The sequence below is a fragment of the Limulus polyphemus genome, unplaced genomic scaffold (genome assembly GCF_000517525.1).
Source record: "Limulus polyphemus unplaced genomic scaffold, Limulus_polyphemus-2.1.2 Scaffold3079, whole genome shotgun sequence".
Lineage (NCBI taxonomy): Eukaryota > Metazoa > Arthropoda > Merostomata > Xiphosura > Limulidae > Limulus > Limulus polyphemus.
In genome coordinates, this window is record NW_013668689.1 from 95,760 (window position 1) to 118,825 (window position 23,066).

General features: G+C 33.8%; 1 protein-coding gene across 1 annotated transcript in view; it reads right to left on the bottom strand.

The window, feature by feature from the left end:
• The window catches only part of LOC106468616 (nesprin-1-like), a gene marked incomplete at both ends in the record, with an annotated part of 121,329 nt that overhangs the window by 75,709 nt on the left and 22,554 nt on the right, over nt 1–23,066 (bottom strand). The window contains 12 exons of the mRNA XM_013929045.1: nt 745–912; nt 3,849–4,001; nt 7,816–7,890; nt 8,452–8,775; nt 9,871–10,035; nt 10,393–10,545; nt 14,863–14,961; nt 16,449–16,676; nt 17,378–17,530; nt 17,914–18,066; nt 21,932–22,255; nt 22,518–22,682. Coding sequence (XP_013784499.1) covers nt 745–912; nt 3,849–4,001; nt 7,816–7,890; nt 8,452–8,775; nt 9,871–10,035; nt 10,393–10,545; nt 14,863–14,961; nt 16,449–16,676; nt 17,378–17,530; nt 17,914–18,066; nt 21,932–22,255; nt 22,518–22,682 — 2,160 coding nt within the window. The remainder of the gene's footprint in view (nt 1–744; nt 913–3,848; nt 4,002–7,815; nt 7,891–8,451; nt 8,776–9,870; nt 10,036–10,392; nt 10,546–14,862; nt 14,962–16,448; nt 16,677–17,377; nt 17,531–17,913; nt 18,067–21,931; nt 22,256–22,517; nt 22,683–23,066) is intronic.

The following is a 23,066-nucleotide window of genomic DNA, read 5'->3' on the forward strand; positions in this document are numbered from 1 at the left end:
TAGCTGCCAAGATGACTGGGATGCCTTACTCCCTCCACTGGGGATGGCCTGTAGGACAGCAGAGCATGAAGCCTCTGGATACACTCCAGCAAAGTTGATGTTTGGTCGGGAACTTCAGTTGCCAGTGGACCTGATAACAGGATGCCCACCTTACGAAGAGTTGCCTGAAAATGTGTCAGAGTTCGTGAAAGTGCGTTCAAACTTGAAAACGTCTGCTGATTCCATGAAGCTATGTTCTGATAAGAGATCTACTGAAGTCAGCTTTGTACCAGGAGACAAGGTGTAGTTGTATAATCCCAGTAAGACCAAAGGGAAGTTTCCTAAGTTGTCATCTCCATGGGAAGGCCCATATGACATAGTGGATCGTCTCTCAGACGTGACATTCTGAATAAAATGTGGTCGGCGAGGTAAGCCAAAAGTGGTGCATGCCAACAGGCTCTGGCATTATCATGGTCCAGGACATTTCAGTTGGAACGAAGTAAACAATGGAACAAACTGCCAAACAGTCATAAACACCTACTGTAAAGAATTCAGCCCTATAAAAACCTGACAGATATTATGAGATACCTGGATATCTATATAGCTTATAAACACTGAATAATATATTTAAATATCTATATAACTTATGAACACTGGATAGTATAAATGGATATCTAAATAACCTGTTCATACTATTATAACACTTACTGAGGTATCTAACCATTTTAACTATGTTCATATAAAAGTTAATATATCTTAACTTGCCTTGTTTTTACCATACTTGACTTGTAAAGCTGCTCGGTTTCCACTGGGTAAAGCAGTAACCTCAGCATACTTGTCTTGTGCTTCCATAATCCACTTAGAACACTCATCATGTTTCTCTTGAAAACTGATGTGATCTTCTACATGCTGTTCACACTTCCGCACAAGTTCCTACAGTAAAAGAATTATTATCCTAAATTAAACAAACATGAATCTTCTAGAGCAACTAAATATTGAAGAAGATAACAAATTCTAATTTCCAGATGTCACAGGTACTAAGATACATAACTCATACACCACAGAAGCTTACAGGAAACCTACAAAAACTGGTAAGCATCTCAACTAAATATTAAACCATCACAGATATGTAATAAAAAAGACATTAAAAAAAATTACCCTCCATGACAATGGATACCCTGACAAAGAAAAACATCATGAATAAGTAGCAAGGAAATTACAGACAAACAGCCATATATCCTTATGTCAGATGTTTCTTTCAATACATGCTGAAGCTATGTAAACAGTATAACTTAAGAAACAGTAAGCCTCAACACAAAGTGATTGCTAACTGTCTAATGCAGAGAAATGTGAACTTTTAATATGTTGTAGCAACAAAAATAACATCAAAGTATAACACCAATCAATCTGCAATAATTGAACATGTCAATAAAGCACATGATAAATTGTAATAATACTAAATGATAGCATATGAACCACAAAAATAACGATAAAAGAAGACTGCTACATGTGATAACACATTCAGTCAACCTAGCACAGAAGTCAGCATAACATGAATACCCCACTTGAAACCATTCAAACAGTTAATTCAAAACAAAACACACAAGCTTTTCTATCAAGAAAACCCAAAATTGAATCAATACCGCTACATACACAGCATGTTGCTTGCAGTAATAAATAAAAAATAGTCATTAATTAACAATTAGACTTAGGTAATCATCTAGACTACTAACCTTGACAACAGCTATGTGTTTATTACATTTCCTTCCAGAGTATATAAACATTTATATGTTTACATGCCCTTTCCATAGACCACAGAAAATAAATATTTATGTGTTTATATGTTCTTATTTCAAAGACTGCAATAAATAGAGATTTATATGTTTACGTTTCCTTTTCCAGTGACCACAGTAAACAGACAATTATATATTTATATTACATTTCCCAGAAACTACAGTAAATAAATATTTATATGTTTACATTCCCTTTTCCAAAGACTACAGTAAATAGATATTTATATTAGGTCATCAAGAAATTAATGTCACGTTTTGGAACACTTTCATTAACCACCCCCCCAAAAAACGTACATCATGTATAATAGTTACATGAACTGCCTAAATGTCATGTTAGTGTAGTCTATATAAAGTGTAAAGTTTAGTATACTCTAATCCCTTATAGTGATGCCTCACAAGGAGACACACACTCGGCATGTAATGTTGTTTGAATACAAGAAAGGAAACAATGCCTCTGTAGCCACAAAGAATATCAAAGTAGTTTATGGAAATATTTTGAATGTTCGTAAGTGTCGATGATGGTTCAGCAAATTTCGTCCAGGTGACTTTAGCCTTAAAAACTGTGATGGCAGGGGCCGACATGTTGGAATTGATATTGATGCTCTGAAGAAACTTGTTGAGTCTAACCCAAGGCAACACACTCGTAAAATGGCCCTGAAATTGCAAGTCTCTCATGAAACAATACATAAAAATCTTAGGAATATAAGAAAACTCCATAAAGAAGGTGTTTGAGTGCCTCACGAGCTCTCTGATGATCACTGTTTCCAACGTGTGAACGTTGCTTCCGTCTCTTTTGGCGCATAATGCTCGTGAACCATTTTTAGACAGAATTGTCACCAGGGATGAAAAATGGATTCTCTATGTGAATATTAAACACCAAAAACAAATGCTCAGTCCTAGATAAAAACCACAGCGAACTGTCAATGGATAGATCTGTAGTCAGCAATTGGAATGTTTAAATTAAGCCTTTCATCAGAAACACTCTTCACTCGTCAATGGGAAAGGTGTTCTTCTTCTCCATGACCTGTGGCTCGTTTGAAGCAACACAATATTATGGAGTTGTGTTGGGAAGTTCTTCCCCACCCACCATATTCTACAGATGCGGCACCATCAGATTACCATCTTTTTTATTCACTGCAACACCATCTTGATGGGAAAACGTATGCAAATTTAGAAGGTGTTAAAGAGGACATTGACATGTTTTTTGCTTCAAAGTCAAGTGATTTCTTTAATCGGGGCATTAACAACCTGATTGTAAGATGGAAAAGCATCATCAATAAGAATGAAGACTATTTCATTTGATAAATGTTTTGTTTTGATATATAAGTTGTTCGGGGTTTTTCATCTAAAAAAAAACGACATTCAATTCTTCACGACCTAATATGTTTATATTCCCTTTCCAGAGATCTCAATAAATAGATATTTATATTTTTACATTCCCTTTTCCCAAGAACACAGTTAGTAGATATTTATATGTTTACATCCCTTTTCTCGAGACCACAGTAAATAGATATTTATATTTTTACATTCCCTTTTCTCGAGACCACAGTAAATACATATTTATATTTTTACATTCCCTTTTCTCGAGACCACAGTAAATAGATATTTATATTTTTACATTCCCTTTTCTCGAGACCACAGTAAATAGATATTTATATTTTTACCTTCCCTTTTCTCGAGACCACAGTAAATACATACTTATATTTTTACATTCCCTTTTCTCGAGACCACAGTAAATACATATGTATATTTTTACATTCCCTTTTTCTGACACCACAGTAAATAGATATTTATGTTTACACCTTCTTTTCAGTAAATAATCACTTCTATTTCAGTATAGATAAACTTAAGCTAAAAAACTCTTCATAACAGAAAATGTGGTTTAAGTTTTAACGAAGGAACTTTCATCACAATCTAATGAGGACTAATTATTGATACATTTTCTCCAATACTGTGTCTTCACTTTTTTCAAACTTTTGTAAACATGTTTATTATACTTTTACTGGTGGAAATATTTTCATCAAACACTTTTCTAAACTGACTATGATTGTTATGAGCTAAATGGAGTTTCCTGACCTTGCAGGTTAATAGCAGTGATTGGTAGCGGGATGTAATTTGTGAAACTCCCATTGATAGCCTCATCTCACCACTAGCTTCTATCAGTTCCTGGGTACTGTCACTCAAAGAGTCGACTTCCCGTTCCTTATCTTTCATCTCAGAAAGTAGAGCCTTCAAATCAATGAAAGTAAAACATTACAGCTAAATCATGAAGACTAATAATTCATTTAATACTTATTGTTCAAGACTGGCTCTTAAATAACTATAATTTCCTGATAACATTAAGATAAAAGAAAACTGATGTTGACTTTAATATATTATGGTGTCTATGGACATTTAAAGACTGAGAATTGAAAGACACACACATACTGAATATTATTTATATAAATAGAATTTGTGTTTTAAACAATACAATTTCATATTTTTGAAATGTAACAATCATAAAGACATTGAAAAAATTATCCACTGAATCCAATAGATTTTCAGTGGTTGTAAAACATAAACCAAGATATATGCAAGTTAGGTTGATTATAAATGTTTTAAAGTAATGGAAGAACATATAATATGAAATTAAAGTTCTACTTATGGATAAAATAAGCAATAATGTTGTATCATCATGTGAATAACATAACAAAACCATTATGTAGGTTTAAGAACTTTAACGGAATACAACTGCCTACTGTATGATAAGGAGAGAATGTTTTGGCTTTTATACCAAGTTTTAGTCCATTAGAGTTCTTAAATTTACTGTGTCTATTCTGCCTAAGATTTCACTGAAACAACAAAACCATTACATGTTGCGTTATCAACAGTGATACTACACTACAACAAAATAAAAGCAAAAATAACACAATTGTTAATAATGGAAAAATTAAAATTAATATGATTTTATATCAGAATACTGGTCAATGTTTGTTTGTTAGTGTAAAGAGCTTCTTGAACTTTTCTTCTGTTTTAATATCCTAAAAAACGAAACTGTGTTTCTTTTGAGCCATGTGTTCAAATACAAGAGAAGGGACTTTTAAATGTTCTTTTAATTTTTTAGATACTTGTCGACCAGTTTCTCAAACTTAAGTATTACCACAGTCTTTACATGTGCTCTCGTCAACAAATTTGTGCAATACAATTTGGCCTAGTTTTATTTTGCTAGTAGGAAGGAAAATTTCACATGTAAATCAATATTGTATTCTTTAATTATTTTTAACCAAGTTTTTGGAATGGCATGTGAAAGCTTCGTGATATATGATATAAAAATAAAAAAGATGGTTTCTCCAAATCATTGGATGTAATTATTTTTTTAGGGATGTATTTTTTAACTGTGAGAGGATACCTTTTGTTTGGAAGTGAAGTTGTGATTTTAACACTTTTATCTAAAAGGGTCGTTACGATCCCTATTATTGGATAGGATAGTGAAAAAATTTCCAATGAATATAAGCTCCCAAGCATATGTCTTGACAAAAAACAATGGTATGGAATACACTTTCATTTTTTCAATCAAAGCGTTTAAAAAAGAAATTTTTCCATTGACTTCATTTTCAACTGTAAACATGACATTAGAGTGAAGTGGATTGAAATGTGAGAGAAACTATCGATATAATCAATTTCCTTAAAGTCTGTAAAAATGTCATCTACAGAACAGGTCCAGAACATAGGAGAATGGAAAAAAGTGGAAATGACAATTTATCAAATTATGAACACAAGTAAATTAGTTTAAACAGGTGAAACAGGATTTCACATGCTTATTCTGTTGATCTGGTCATGATGAACATTCTGAAATAGAAAATTTGTATAAGAAGCAGAAAAGTGAAGACATTTTTTGATGTCTAAAATAGACCTGGGGTTTTGATAACATTCCAGAGCATATTGAACTGTTACTTCAACAGACACTTGTGTGAATAGATATTAAAACTGAACATCAAGGCAACTGTGTCAGAATATTTTAGTTTTGTGATGAATAATGCAGAGTTTATGTCAGATGAAGAAGCCTTAGTGATATAAATACCCAAGCCAGGATTTTTACAAGATTACAAGTTTGATAAGCAGAAACTATAGGATATAAAGGAGCAGTTTTATGAATTTTTTGTATTCCACACAAGAATCTGATGATCATTAAAAACTTTAGCAAATCACTGTAAAGTTGAATAGTTTTATTTTGAGTTTATTTACTGATTATAAGCATTATTGTTTTACAACTTTTACAATAAAGAAAAATATTTTTAAAACAGGTACAATATTTGATCCAATCATTTTGAAGTACACAAATTTTAATGGTAAAGAAGGTTTTAGTATTAAATCAATATTCAACAATTTATTTAAATTTTAGTATTGATAGTTGTTACTTATACACGTGCATATCGATCTGCTTATATTGATAAATTATTTATTCATAGCTGAACAGAAAAAACAAACAAAAAGTGAATAAATATGAAAATGTTGTGGAAAATATTTGTGTAAGATTAGGAATGTGTGAGGAAATAATGATCAATATATGATATATATAGAGATGTATCTGGGTATTTGTTAATTTTGGGATTGTCTGGTTTTTTTTTCTGTTAATGTTAGGTTCATGTTTTAGTATTGTGACATTCTGTTCATAAAAACTGTTTGTTTGTTTTTGTTCATATTTTGTGGAGTGGTTTTTTGTGTTCTTTTAACTTATCTTTCAAGTTATGTCCTGTTTCACCAATGTAAAAGGCTGAGCAGCTTTTACACTTAATTTTGTAAATGTTTCCTGGTAGGGTGGGTTCATTATATAATTTTCATAACGTGTTTAACTTTCATTCTAGGGGTTAAAACGAATCTAGGCATTATGTTAGGGCTATATTTACGTGCTAGTCTTTTCCAAATTTCTGATAGAAGTATTGTTATGACAGTGGATGTCACATGACGCTAGTAACACGTCATGAGATTCTAGAAGGATCATGTCTGTTCCTGGCAACTCTAGTCTTTTCTACGTGCCCTCTATTTTTGTATATATAAGCCCGGCAAATAAAGCAGAGAGAAGTGACGGCATAGATAGGGGCAAATAAGGAGATATAGAGACAGATAATAGAGTCGAGTGAGAGGAAGAGAACGTAAGTAAAGTGTGTGAAACGTTGTGAATTATAGCGTGTGTTTAAGTTAAAGTGACTGTGGAAATTCTGTGCATTGCAAAGTTATGTTGAGAAAGAATAAATTAGTTTTATTTAAGAAAGGACTTGTATAGCTGAAGTTCTTCGGAAATAATTTTTACGGGAAATTAACAAACGACCAGAGACATAACAGTATGCTAATATTTTACATATATGGTATAGTGCAAATAATTAAGTTTCCTTTGTTTTGTGGAGTTTTTTATTTTGTTTGTTTGTTAAGTGTCCACAGTCCATCCCATTTTTTATTGTTATATACCATATTCTCCAAGGCTTTCACATGACATCCAACCATTTTTTATTGTTATATACCATATACTCCAAGGCTGTCACATGCCATCCAACCATTTTTTATTATTTTATACCATATACTCCAAGGCTTTCACATGCCATCCAACCATTTTTTATTGTTTTATACCATATACTCCAAGGCTTTCACATGACATCCAACCGTATATGGTATAAAACAATAAAAAATGGTTGGATGTCATGTGAAAGCCTTGGAATTTTTTATTATTTTATACCACTTTCACAACTATGTTTGAGTTGCTTTTATTTTGTTCATTAACAATGTAGCATCACTGTTGATAATGCAAAGTGTAACTGTATTGTTTTATTATTCAAATGTATCCACCCGATGACGCTAGGTAAACTTATCAAAATGTTGTGTTTCTTAAAAGTGAAATATAGAATGACTGTTTAAAACGTAAGTACTCCATTTAATGATATTAAGATAAGACACAAATCAATTAGTAAGTTTACAAGAGTTTGTGAAAACATCCAAACTAAAACAATTCAAAAGTTATAACAGTATCCCATTTAACTTGTCTTTCATTCATCAGATATTAGTTGCTTACTTGGTCCAGGATGACAGCAAGACTGCTAAGGGAGGGCCAAGTTCTTTGCTCAGCCTCTATATCATCGATCAAGGCCTGTTAGAAAATGTAAAGGACACCAAAGTGCAGTGCATGAATTAGAAACACTATACATTCTTGAAACAAGCTGTTTCATAATCGAACTAGCAGTACGTATTTAAGACATGCAGTTAAAAATTACACTCAAAATGTATTCACAATAAACATAAAGCCACATTTCAAGTTAATACTATCATGCTCAAAATGTGTTCTCAATAAACATAAAACCACATGGCAAGTTAATACTATCATGCTCAAAATGTGTTCCCAATAAACATAAAACCACATTGCAAGTTAACACTATTATGCTCAAAATGTGTTCACAATAAACATATAGCCACATTTAAAGTTAGTAAATAAAAACCAAAATATAATTTTTCATGCTTAAAAATATCACTAACAAATAACAAAACAGATAACAAAAATCTTACAAATATTATTATTCAAAATACAAAAAAATAAGAAGTTTAATAAGAAAGGTTATTAAAAGTAACCATCCCATGCATAAATTAATACAGATATTATTACAATGATTATTACCAACTATAAATTGTTGTTATTTGTTTATTGCTTGAGTACCTGATATCTTGATAACTGTTCTTTCTTTTCTTCTAAAGTGGTTTTGAGTGAAAAATCTTGAACCTGTGCTTCCAGCAGTTCTAGTCTTTCCAAGAGATAACTAAACTGATCTTCATAAGTGGTCCACTGCTGAAGTCGATCCTGAAGCTGATGACTGGCTTCATCTGTCTCAGTAGTTAGTCGCTGCTGGTTACTAACAAGAACCATATGCTCTTGTTCCATAGTGTCCCGGTCCTTTGGACACACTAGCTCTCTTAGCTCTTTGGTATATTCTCCGAGACTGTTTACGTTTCCTGTTCCCTCTGGTAGCTGCTTTTCAATATTCTGTAAGAGAATTAGAAAAAACATTTTAACTTGTGAGCACTTTGACTATTCAAAGCATATTAGAATCTAAAGAGTACCTTAACCTTATGAACTATCGTATAATTAACAAGAAATACCTGAACTTCATGAAGTATCGTATAATTAACAAGGAACCTTAACCTCATAAACTATCATATAATTAACAAGGAACCTTAACTTCAAAAACTATCATATAATTAACAAGAAACACCTTAACCTTACACGTATTAAATTTTTTTTAATTATAAGATACTTCATGAAGTTAAGGTATTTCTTTTTAATTATAAGATACTTCATGAAGTTAAGGTATTTCTTTTTAATTATAAAATACTTCATGAGGTTAAGGTGTTTCTTATTAATTATATGACAGTTCATAAGGTTAAGGTGTTTGTGTTAATTATAGGATAGTTCATAAGTTAAGGTGTTTCTTGTTAATTATACAATAGTTCATAAGGTTAAGGTGTTTCTTGTTAATTATATGATAGTTCATAAGGTTAAGGTGTTTTTTGTTAATTATATTGTTACAACAATGCAGGTCACGTGATGCTCGTATCACGCCACTTCCTTCTCGAACCTTCATGAAATGTCGGGAGACTACTAGATTGGGGTAGTCTTGTATATATAAGACCGGCCAAGAAACAACGGGAGGTAATGAGTAAGAATATTGTTGAGCACGTGAGAAGTTCATTGTGAATTATACCATTTGTTATAGAGCGACTGTTGAAATTAAGTGTATTGCAAAGTTGTATTCAAAAAGAATAAACCAGTTTTATTTAAGAAAGGACTTGTATCAGTAAAATTCTTCAGGAAGAATTTTTACGTAAAATTAACTAACGAACAGAGACGTAACAATATGATAGTTCATAAGGTAAAGGTGTTTCTTAATAATTATATGATAGTTCTTAAGGTTAAGGTGTTTCTTGTTAATTATATGATAGTTCATGTCTTATAGAATTTCTATCTTTTCTTAATTTTTTTATAATCTAAAAACTTTCCATAAACCATTTTATAGTAATTGGATTTTATGTAAATATTTAACTATCTCAGTTCTATATATAGCTGATCTAGTAGTTTTACCTGTAGTTTTTCCAACCTTGCTTGGATTGTTGCTCTATTTCCAGTGTAGTCCTTACACAAAAGCAGCTTGTCTAGTGTTTGTTGATACCACTGACTGTAGTGCTCTCGAAGATCCCTATACTTTTGTGCAAGCAATCCCAGATTTTCTACTCTCAGTAATTCCACCTGAGTAAAAAAATAAAACATGAAAATCTAAATACTTGTATCAAACAATATTTTAAGTATATAATTTGACAAATATAAGAATAAATAGATCATAAGGATAAATTTTAATTCTAAGTTTGAAATATTTATTGACAAACTGTATAAAACATCTATCTATCAATGTATATTTATATACATATTAATCATTTTTATAATCCTAAAATCTCTCCCATACATTTACAAGAACATCACAGAAATCAATTAAAAATAAAGCCTCCACCCCCCCAATGGTCTAATTTTGTAACAGCTATTCTATTCAGTACTGATGATAGACATTTATAATAATAGTCGGTTGAGACAGTAATGAATATTTCTTACTTTAACAGCTTCACAAAGGGCTTCTATCCGTTCTGTTGCCTCAGAGAGAGCCCGTTTCACTTCGAGGTCATCTAAAGATGTGGTGCTACTCTGTAGTTTCTCCTGCAAGGAATCTAACTGTCTTTTGTGTATCACAATATCCTGTTGAAGAAGCTACAAGAAAAAAACTCAGATGTAAATATACTACAGGACTCTTTGTATTATTATTACACATTAAACCTGCACATCTAGTTTAAAGGACTGTTTGTATTATTATCACACATTAAACCTGCACATCTAGTTTAAAGGACTATTTGTAGTATTATCACACATTAAACCTGCACATCTAGTTTAAAGGACTGTTTGTATTATTATCACACATTAAACCTGCACATCTAGTTTAAAGGACTATTTGTAGTATTATCACACATTAAACCTGCACATCTAGTTTAAAGGACTATTTGTATTATTATTACACATTAAACCTGCACATCTAGTTTAAAGGACTGTTTGTGTTATTATTACACATTAAACCTGCACATCTAGTTTAAAGGACTATTTGTTTTATTATTACACATTAATCCTGCACATCTTTTTTAATGTAAGAATGTAACACCTGCCACATGAGTAAGTATTCAGCCTGGAATTAATAAAAATATAACATGATGAAAACTGTGGATTATACCAGGTTGTAGCGAAAGTTCTGTCCGATTTTTGAGCCAAAAAATGTTGAAAAAGATTTAATTAAGTTCAATCTCTATCTGATGTTTAGTCATGCCCACATAAGTAATACACCTCTTTTACTTTCAGGATATAGGAACAGTATTCAAGAAAATGCTTTCAAACTGACCCATGTTTGATCCAACTAAAGAACACATTCATCATGCTATGCTCTACGAGTTTCATAGAGGGGTGAATGCAAGTGCAGCAGCAATATTTATCCAGGAGCACTTATGGTGTCAATGCAGTAAGTGAACGAACTTGTAGGAGGTGGTTTTCCTGTTTCAGAAATGGGGACTTCAGTTTAAAGGAGGAGCCAAGTGGACTCGATTCAGAGGCACTGGAAGCAGCTGTTGCAACAAATCCTGCCATTATAGTTAGGGATCTTAGCGGACAATTCAATGTTAGCCATATAATCGTCCATCACAAATTGAAAAGGACTTGTCTGTAGAGAATCGCCAACAACGTGTTGATTACTGTGAGGCATTGCATTCACGTCAGCAACAAGTGCCTTTTTTTTGGACACAGTTATTACTGGGGATGAAAAATAAATCCTTTATCATAATGTTAAGCGCCATCATCATTGGTTTAGTCATGGTGATAGACCTGCCCAGCAGCCGAGAAAGGACTTGCATCCAAGGAAGATCATGTTAAGTGTATGGTGGGATATGCAAGGAATTGTCCATTATGAAATGTTAAACAATAAGCAGACAATCACAGCAGAGGTTTACTGCCAACAACTGCGACATTTGAAAATAGCTTTGGACAAAAAATGCCCGTCCTTAGCAAACAGAAAAGGGGTCATTCGTCACCACGATAATGCATGTCCCCATACCGCACGAGTAACCACGAATCTCCTAAAGGAACTTGGCTGGGAAAAAGTGCTTCACCCATCATATTCTCCCAAACTTGCTCCTTCTGACTATCATTTGTTTATGAGTTTACAAAATCATTTGGATGGACTTGGACTAACTTCAAGAGAGGAGGTCGAAAATGAGTTAATCTCTTATTTTGGGTCAAAAACCTAAGGTATTTTATAAACGTGGCATCCAAAAACTTGTTGACAGATGGAACAAGGTTATCGAAAACAATGGAGAATATATTGATGATTAAATACATCTATAATCATAACTATTTTGCTTGCCTAAATTCATTTGAAAATCGGTCAGAACTTTAGTTACAGCCTGATACTATGGTGGAAGTATACTGGACATTATAACATCCTTCTTATATTTACTCATCATTTCAAAAGTGGTATTTTTAACTTGAGAATCGCTAAGGAAATCATCTTGTAATGCAACATGTATCTATTTCAACTTCAACACTGCAATTTTGGGCTTTACTGTTTTGTTAGTTATCTCTGTTGTTCAATAGAAGCTGTGAAATTCCCTTCAAATTCACCACTATAACTGTTGGTTACCACAGTTGTTGTATCCAGATGTTTAAAAAATTTGTCTCCTTTTCATCAAAGTCCACACAGGTGGGTTCAATTACTTTAGAATACCCATTGAAAAGACAAATTCTTCTTCTTTATCTCTGTTATTACAATACAAGCTGTGATATTTCCACTTTAGAAATTGCCCATTACAGCTAAACTGACAATCACACAGTCATAACTATCAATTTTAAAATAATTAACTTAATATTCTCCTTATGAAAATTAAATAATGATTAAATATTAAACCATTAAATAAACTAAATAATAACTCTTAAATGGAACAGTTTTGTATATCCAACAATAGGCCCCTCTTCAAGAAAAATATTGACAATATTGTTAATACTGAATATAAAGACTGTTTTCAGTTCACACACAAGGTCTCCTCATATGATCTGCACCAAAATTTCCAGTTCCTTTGTTGGTCTCTCCTCATATAGGGCATAAAGAAAGGCTCCACCTTCACAGGATTCCTTTGTCTTCATCTTGTGTTGCTAGAAATCTGTCTTGCCTAGTCTATCTCTATACTGGAAGTTCTTCAGCTATGTTGACATTTTTATACGTCTCATCTTCACCCGGTGATCTTAGGTCTGGTAGATCTTCATCTTGTGTTGCCTGAGGTCTGTCTTGCATAGTCTATCTCTATGCTGGAAGTTTTCAGCTATGTTGATATCTTTATACGTCTCATCTTCACCTAGTGATCTTAGGTCTAGTAGATCTTCATCTTCTATCACTAAACCACTGTCTTCTGGTTCTGAATCTCTGACAGCCACACTTGCCATGTTCATCTGTACCTTAATAGCTGCATCCATTAGGTCTTCTTCCCTGTTGAAGTACTTCTTTAATAGATTGGTGTGGTAGATCTTGGTCTTCCTGTCCACTTTCACTTTATAGTCCACTCTGTTGACCACTTCCTGCACCTCAATGGTCTATTCCACTACAGGGTGAGTTTGTTGTTATCCATAGGTAACAGAACCAAGACCTTCTGTCTGAACTTGAAACATCGATCCTTGGCCTTCTTGTCATACAAGTGCTTCTGAATCCTTTAGATATGTTTAGCTTCCCCAGTATAACTACCTTGACAGATCTGGTACAGCACTCCCTTATGGTCCTCTATTCTGTAAGTCTCTCCCCCCTTTGTCTTATGCTTGCCTTTTTCCTGAGCACTGTCCCAAAGTTTATGCAGTGAAGGGTCTTTTTTTGTGCTTACTTCAGTTCCCATAAACCTATATTTGCAATTTCACCTTTTGAGACTTGGAGGGACTTGATGTCTTGCTTGCTTTTTTTCCTTGAGCTCTTGTTGTGACTACAGATGCTTCATCAGTCTCCTTTTTGTCTGGTTCCTCCAAACTTCTACAACTCAGTACGTTTCCAATCATCAAGTCATAGATTGATGACTTCACACACATGGCCAAGGTCTCCTACATAGTATGGAGTATCCACACTTAATTTTGCTATGGGAAACTTTCTCACTGTCCCATCAATTAGCATACACAGGCATACCTTGCCTGTCATCTGGTTATCGGACACTAGACTGGTTCTCACTGCTGCACTACTGCACCCAGTATCTCGCAGTACCTTCACTTTCTTGTCCCTGACATAGCCTTCGCATACTGGCATGTTGTAATTTGTTGACATCTCTTGATGTTTATCACAAGCTCCCATCACTATTGGCACTGTTGATCCATTTGCTAACTTTAACCGACCATTAATCATACACTGATCAATCATGGAGATAACACTTCATTCTTGTAGTGAATTTGATGGTTTGTGTCTGTTTTGTCTCTTGTGGCAGCTGCATCCATGGTGACAATTAGTCTTTTGTTGTTTATTGCATGCTCCATCTTTGTAAATGTTATATATCGATGACTGTTCATTTTAAGTTTAATACGAGAGTTTATAAAACAACATTTATTGTACTCTGGGTCCTGGTTATTTATTTGAACTTTAACAAACTAGTCAAACACTTGATGTAAGTTGTAACAAGTAGTCTTATCTTTATGATGGTTTCAGAATTCATCTTAACACAACCTGTAACACAACCTAGTTTCTAAACTAGATATTCTACCAATAATCTGTAGAAAACAGGTGCTGTTACCAAACTTTAAACTAAACATACAACCACTAATCTGTAGAAAACAGGTGCTGTTACCAAACTTTAAACTAAACATACAACCACTAATCTGTAGAAAACAGGTGCTGTTACCAAACTTTACACTAAACATACAACCACTAATCTGTAGAAAACATGTGCTGTTACTATATGTTTATTAAATTACAGAACAAGGTGAGGAACTAGTAGAATCGAAACTAATATCTCCAGTATACTTTCTCACCTTGTATTTCTGTAAACGAGTTGGTATGTCTTGCACCCCAGGGTGGTTGTTCTTATCTAATTCAACAGACTTTTCAGTTGCATTTAACCAGTTCACAATCTGTAGAAATAATATAAATAATAAATGACAGGAAGAGTTTTAAGAAACTGTACATGACTACACATGTTAAATCTGCATGTGTTAAAACTTAACAATGTCTAACTTAGTACCTTCTTTAACTGTCATATTTTTATTAAAGCACTTATGTAGATAAACATGTAGGAGAGGAATAATAATTATAATATCTTCTAAAAAAATCAGTTTAATCTGACTTGACAGCTTCTGCTTGCAAAAGTACCAGCTCTCTTTTATTCAGAGTTTTTTCATCATTGACCTTACTTAATATCACCTATGCTGTAAAACACTTTACTTATCTTTCAGTTTGAATGTTCTTTCACTCATATCTGCAGCTACCTTGTGGTGGATCTAAGTATACCTTATTTGCTACAAAACAAGTAAATATATAATAAACTAGATTTGATGTTTTATGTGCAGAAACTTGACCATACATCTTTAGAAATACTGGAGATTACATTTTGATTTAAAAATATATCTCAATTGTATGTTCGTGCACAGTTTGTGAAGTAGGGTACATATTTTTTTAACATTTAAGGTATGTTTAGATAAAACTTGGCACTTTCAGTCTTCGTAGATTTCATCACAAATAACTGTGAACTTTTTACTCAAAGTTACAGTTATGAAACAATCTGAAAAGGATAGTTTACCATCTTGTTTAACTGTGTTTAGTACTCTTTATTAATATAAATATATAAATTTATTAACATAATCTGGATTCTTAAAAGTGTTATATAATGATTTAAAAGACATTCATTCAACCACCATTTTTTATGAAAAAAGAAATGATTGGTCAAAAAAGAACCTTATCTTAAACGTGAATCAACCTGATCATTAACAAAAACTGTGATTCCTTGGTTGCAAATAGATATATTATCCTCATTATTAAAAATTAATTCCACACTTAACTGTGTTATTTCCTATAGACAAATGCTAGTATTCACTATTAAAACTAGCACAAGAAACCTTAGTATCAAACTTGTAATTTTGAAATTCATTAGAGAATGAAAAACTATCCTTAAAAGACTCTAGTTCGTCATTATTAATCTAGTTTTTTAGATCAACTAAATAGCTTGCTGATTATTTGGGACCTTCTTTATAAAACCTGAAGTATTTCTTTAGATACAATAATGGAATTTCTCCACTGAAAACAAAGTAATACTGGATCCTCCATAAAATAGCTGAAGACACAAGAGAAAGAATGTAGAGCATGAGCTGGTGATTGTGAGCTGGACATCCAATCAAAGATCTTAAATGAGGTCAATATTGAAAAAAAGGCTCTGTAGAGATTATACCTTTACAAGCAAAAGGCTACAGCTTAGCCAAGGCACTTCTGTACAAAAATTGATGATGATGTCATAAAAATAATATCTGTGAAAATTCAAAACTCAATGAAATTAAAACTATTTAACACTTTCAGAAAACAAACTATTTTACAGAGTTTCTCAAATCAAGAAATTTCTGTTCCATACTTGTTTTAAATTATCCATGAAGACATGCCACTGCTGACTGCGATTTTGCAACAGTCTTTGCTGTTCTGTTAGTTCAACGTCCAACTGATCCCAACAATCATGCAGCTTACGTAACTCTTGTCTTACTGCATCCCTTCCATTGGCTGATGTGTCTTGATAAAGTCTTTCTCCTGCTTGCACAACTTGATTTAGAAGTTGCTGCCCTTTAGACTTATCATTCATTAGAACCTAAAACGTTTAATAAACCAACTAGATTCAAAAACTTCAGTCTTTTAAATTTTGTTAGAACTCGGAAAATATGGAACAGATAACTGCATAAAAAAAAACATTTTCCCAAGACCCCAGATACAGAAGCTGATATACTTTAGGTTTATAAGATCACAAAACGTACAAAACAAAGATTCTGTCTAAAAGCATCAACTCCTAAACACCCAGATAAAGGACAGCCATACTTTAGGTTTATAAGATTCCAAAATGTACAAAACAAAGATTCTGACACAATCTATCAACTCCTAAATAGCCAGATGTATGAGCTGACATACTTTAGGTTTATAAGATCCGTGATGTATGTTATGTTTATTAAACCATCACTTATTATTCAATTTGACTCAGAAGTTTAGGTTATATTTTTGGGTTATGAAAATCTAAAATTAATGAACAAAAAATTTTAAAATCATCAACTACTGTACATCTTGAAAATTCAATACCTTAAGTTTAACATAAACCTAAATTTATGATATTAAAACATTTAATAAACATTCCAACCCTTAGTTTTAACAGAAACATGAAATAAAAACAATTAATTATTCAAAACTCATTCTTGTACAGTTCCCCTTAAAAGCTTTAGTCTTTAATGTTAAGTTTGAAAAGTATTTAAAACTTGATACACATTCACCAATATTTGTAGTAAACTATAAAATATGTCATACTTGTAGTTTATCCATCTTGTTTTCAATTTTACCCTCTTTCTTCAACTCAGATACAACATTCTCTGCTCCTGTTAACCAAGCTTCAAACTCGGATGTCATTTTTTTGTAATTCTTATGGTCTTCAACCATATTTTCCCACCGAATAATTAAAGCCTGAAAGACATGATATTTAAAATTTCATATGAATTCTCTATATCTATCTGTATCACTTTAAATATAACAGAGCCAAGACATACCAACTAAAAATACAAGTGATATTTTACCATCATTATCTAAGAACTATAAATACTATTACTATTGTAAAATACATTGAATGCCAGTTTCATTATATCTGGATTACATCAAACTATTTAGATATTCATTCAAAATTCCTTGCTTATTGCTAGTTTTCAGTGAAATGTTTACTTGATATATAAAAATGATAAAAGAACAATCTAGCAGTAAAATATTACCTGTTGCATGAAATTTATATTTCAAGCTAAAATAATCTGGTTATTTCAAACTCAGTTTTATCTATAAAATTATTTAATTCTCACCTTCACGTTACTGAGAAGTGACTGGTATCGGAAACTACACTGAGATATCTGGCCACGAATGTGCTCTACTCCAGAAACTTGAAGTAAAGCATGACCCTCATCAGTAAGACTGTCCACAGTTTTCTGGTGATTCAGTACTTTGTCTCTCAACTCCTGTTCAACATTTAAAACTTATTAAATAAACTTATACTTTTTTATCTTTATTTCACAAGACTGAGATATAGTTATTATTATAATCAGGGAAATGATGAAAATATTGTTTTTCTAATTTCTACAAGACATTCAATTTAAAGATTCCTTGGTTTTGAGAATTTATTTAAACAGTAATAATTATGAGTATGTACTTACTCCTTGTATGCAAAAAAACGTATTTGTACTAATAGCTTTTAGTAAGTAAAAATGAATCAAAATTTTTAAAACTGGCACTTTTTTCCCATTCATAAGTTATCATTTTCCTAAACTGAAGATGTATTTCCAAGCATACTTACCTCCACTGACACTAATAGTTATTTCTTGATCTTCATCTTTGCCATCTAACATTGTGTTCGCTTGCTCCAGTCTTTATATACCCCACTTGACTGCCCTCGGCAATATCTAATTTGCACAACTTTATGCCAGCCCTCACACGCCCTCTTTGCAGGTACTGTATATAAGTGCTGTATGCAGACAATAAAATCACTTTTTCAAGACTTACCACATTCCGGTCACTAACATTGGCTCTTGGTGCGAAGGAAGGGAGGGAGAGTATCAGCGGAGGTAAATATGTTTGGAAATAAATTTTCAGTTTTGGAAAATGATAACAAAACATACATACCTCCACTGACACTAATAGCTAGAATCCCACACTGAGAAGGCAAAGGGAGCCAGTGAGGACAGAGATAATACAGAAAGCATATGCAGAGATCAAATATGTACCACAAGAAGTGGTATCAAAGTGAGTAACACCACAATACATCCAGAACAGGTACTGTCTTCACCCAGAACTACAGAAAATTTAAAAGGGTGGAATATAATACAAGTATGATGGTCATATGCCATACTCCACCAACATCCAAAACTCATCCAGTCTGGATTTACAAACAGTTGTCTTTACTCGCCCACTAAGTGGGCAAGGAGAATTATGCTTACCCATGGAATTAAGGAGAGGATGTGGAACACAGTCCTACCAAGGAACTACGTCGTGTTTGGATTTACAAGGAGATAGTGGACCCCCTGCATGAACAGCATAAGACCCGACAGTGTTCATAAGAGGGTCAAAGCACTCCCAACTGGGTAGCTAAGTGTCAAATCTGGACTGGTTTAACAAGTAGGTTCCTGCATAGGTTGGTCCTACTCCTACCGACATCTGGGAAAACTTCCAGGGACCCAGGTAGGAGGATCCCAAGAGTGGAGAAAACTCAACATACTTCGAAGGTAAATCCTCTGTCCACCACCCCAGCAACTGGGAACTGGGTGTGGTAAGGACTCCCAAGCTCCACTAGTCGAAGTATGGGTGAAACATAAGTGTTGGGGAGTCCTGAGGAACAGGTCTCCAGAGACAGTGCAACAGGTGAACCACATTCCCTAATTTTTAAAAGCAAACTGATCTTGACTGATTCAGCTCTAAGATCAGCAGGGACTGGCAAAATCCCCTTTACCTTTACTCATGAATACTGGTCCACTAGAAATATTGTAATATGTTATCACCATCCAGAATTGTGTCCAGATGGTTTTATGAAACACCCCATCTCGACAGAGCCCATTGCAACCAGGAACCGATATAAAAGTTACTAGTGCAGAATTTAAATACAAGCATACCCGACTGGGCAACACTCGCCACTGAGTGGGATCCAAAATAATCAATAGGAACCTTAGAAGAGAAAGGAACAAAAACTTTAAGTCAGATAACACGTTACTCACCACCCTGTTAAAATATAGTAGAGGTAGTCAACACAGCCACAGGGAGAAGACATAGTCCCGTTGAAGATGAAACTACCAGATTGTGAAGGTAATGAGATGTGAACATGTCGGGAGAAGTCCACATACTGGTTCACAAAATATCTGCCAATATTAAGGACAGAAATGATTAAGAGAACCAATGAAATGATGAGTGGTAGGAGGGGGCCTTGAGACATGAAGGAATGAACATGCAGAAGTAGAAGTGAAAGTAGAACAGGGTCGAGCGCCAAAGACGATAAAGAAGATTGTAAAGATGCTGCATCAACTCTGGCTTTTAAAAATTCTGGAATTCCAGTAAATAAATAAGGTCGAAGAAAAGGAGCTTCCTGTAAATCTCGTAGGGCAGCAGAAGGTAAGTGAATACCTCCAAATATGCATCACGACTCAACAAGTCTCAACAACAGACCAACCACGACACCAAGGCAAGTCCTGAAGAGGACAAACAAATCATAATAGTGACCAGTAAATAGCCCAGTTTGTCATCAAATTGTTGAGACGATCTGTGATATGCTTTAGACACAAGTTGAAGGGAAGAGAAGTATCTTAAAACAGTAGTAAGAGTCAAACGAATCCACAAAAATTGCAAACTTTTAAGAGAGATAACAGGTTTGTACCTGGCACCCCATACATCCAACAATGGATCCAACCCTTGAGTGTCCAAATATATATCATCCTGATGATTATATGCCACAGCATGTTCTTCTGATAAACAAGGGGGGAGAAGGCATAGCGATACCCTCACGTAATTGTGTTGCAAACCTCCCTGCATGCACAGCAATATCAGAAGAAGGAGGAAAAACTAGGTAATCCCCTTGAAAACAATCAGACAAAAAAGCATGGGTAGACTTAAAAGCAACTGGTTGCATCTCTAAAACTTCACAAACACGTGTAACTAACTGCAGAAAAAGGGACAGAAGAAGGCTGATCAGATGAGTCGTCAGGAGAGGAAGCTCTAGTGAAAGAAGGGGCAGGAAACATGGAGTCTAAATTCTCTGTTTCAAAATGAAAATTCAAATCAGCACCTCCTGGAGAGATACCCCCAGACTGCATGAAGGACTTGATCTCACCCCAAATTAGGTCACAGAAAGCTTACACAGAGAGTGCCCAACCCCCTCCCCCCGACTGTTGATCACCACTAGATAACAATGTGGGAATAGATGAAGGCTGGGTATCCTCCGTGCTTGAAACTATTACACAGGAATTCATATCCAAATTTCTTTTTTATAATATATTTATAGGAAAAAACAAATTCAATGAAATATATCTCTGGATAACAAAACAAAGAACTCCCGATTATTAGAAAGTGACAACTAAAGAATATGTGAATCACAAAACGTTCGTCTGAATGCTTGCGCTTTGTCGATAAAAAGTGGTTATATACAGTACCTGCAAAGAGGTTGTGTGAGGGCTGGCATAAAGTTTTGTAAATTAGATATTGCCGAGGGCAGTCGAATGGGGTATATAAAGACTGGAGCAAATGAACACAAAGTTAGATGGCAAAGATGAAGATCAAGAAATAGCTATTAGTGTCAGAGGAGGTAAGTATGTTTATGAATAGTATTCTCTCCTCTACAGTCTAGTCTTACTTTAACATAGTATTCTGTGATGTGCAGTCCACTCTTAATTTAACATAGTATTTTGTGATGTATAGTTCAGTCTTTGTTTAAAATAGTATTCTGTTCTGTATAGTCCAGTGTTAGTTAACACAGTATTCTGTGATGTGCAGTCCACTCTTAATTTAACATAGTATTCTGTGATGTATAGTTCAGTCTTTGTTTAACATAGTATTCTGTTCTGTACAGTCCAGTGTTAGTTAACACAGTATTCTGTTCTGTACAGTCCAGTGTTAGTTAATACAGTATTCTGTCCTATACAGTCCAGTGTTAGTTAACACAGTATTCTTTCCTGTACAGTCCAGTGTTAGTTAACACAGCATTCTGTCCAGTATAGTCCAGTGTTGTTAACACAGTATTCTGTCCTGTACAGATCAGACTATTAGTTCAACTTACTACTCTGTTCTAAATAACTTTGAGTTGAGTGTTTTCAGCTTTAAGTTGTAGTTGAACATAATGTTTTATACCTGGACAGTTTTGAGCTGCTCTTCTTTTTCTTCAACAGACGATTGAAGTTGAGGATGTTTAACGGCTGACTCTAACTCCTTCAACCATGCTAACATGAACTGCAAATTTTCCTCATAACCCATCCACTGCTGTAACACATTCTCCAAATTGTGCTCAGCCTCCAAAGTCGATGTTGTGTGTTGGCTCCATGAATCCCGCATTTCTTGCACTTCTCTTCGCAGAACATCTGCACCATACTCAGAAGTATGCATACATACCTCATGGCACTGGTCACAAAGAGACTGCATTTTGCTATCTCCTTCCTTTTCCTGTGTTCTCAGTTCCTTCAAAACAACACACTTTATACATAAAATAAATCAGAATGGGGAACATTTACTAACAAATATCTGTTGATATAATATCTGGACAATCTATAAGGACATACATCCAATAGCAAAATCCTCAACATTCTAGTAATCTCTAACAATATATATATATATATATATATACATCTCAGAATTTCAATAAAAATAATGATTATTTGCTGTTGTTTGGTAGTTAAAGAAACATTCTTATTAATTAAAAAGTGATAAAGAAAACACAAACCCTGAGGGTGGTGAGTCGACTCTGAATAGTTCGTTTCTCCCCTGCTGTATCACGGCATTCTTGTAACTTCTGCTGGTGACCCAAGAGAAAATCTTGGAATGCCTTACACAAATCAAGGTACTGCTGATGTTCAGAAACACACTTGTCTAGCCATGTCAGGAGATCCTACAGAAACAGCATAGGTAATTCTGATTACTATCATACACTTCTATATCAGATAATTTTGATAATAATCACACAGTTCTGTAGCTACATCAGGAAATCTTAGTCATGTAACAATACAGATAATTCTGATAACAATCACACAGTTCTGTAGCTACATCAGGAAATCTTAGTCATGTAACAATATAAATAATTATGATTACAGTCACACAGTTCTCTAGCTATGTTAGGAGGTGTTAGTCATGTAACAATACAGATAATTCTGATTACAGTCACACAGTTCTGTAGATACATCAGGAAATCTTAGTCATGTAACAATATAGATAATTCTGAGTACAGTCATACAGTTCTCTAGCTATGTTAGGATGTGTTAGTCATGTAACAATA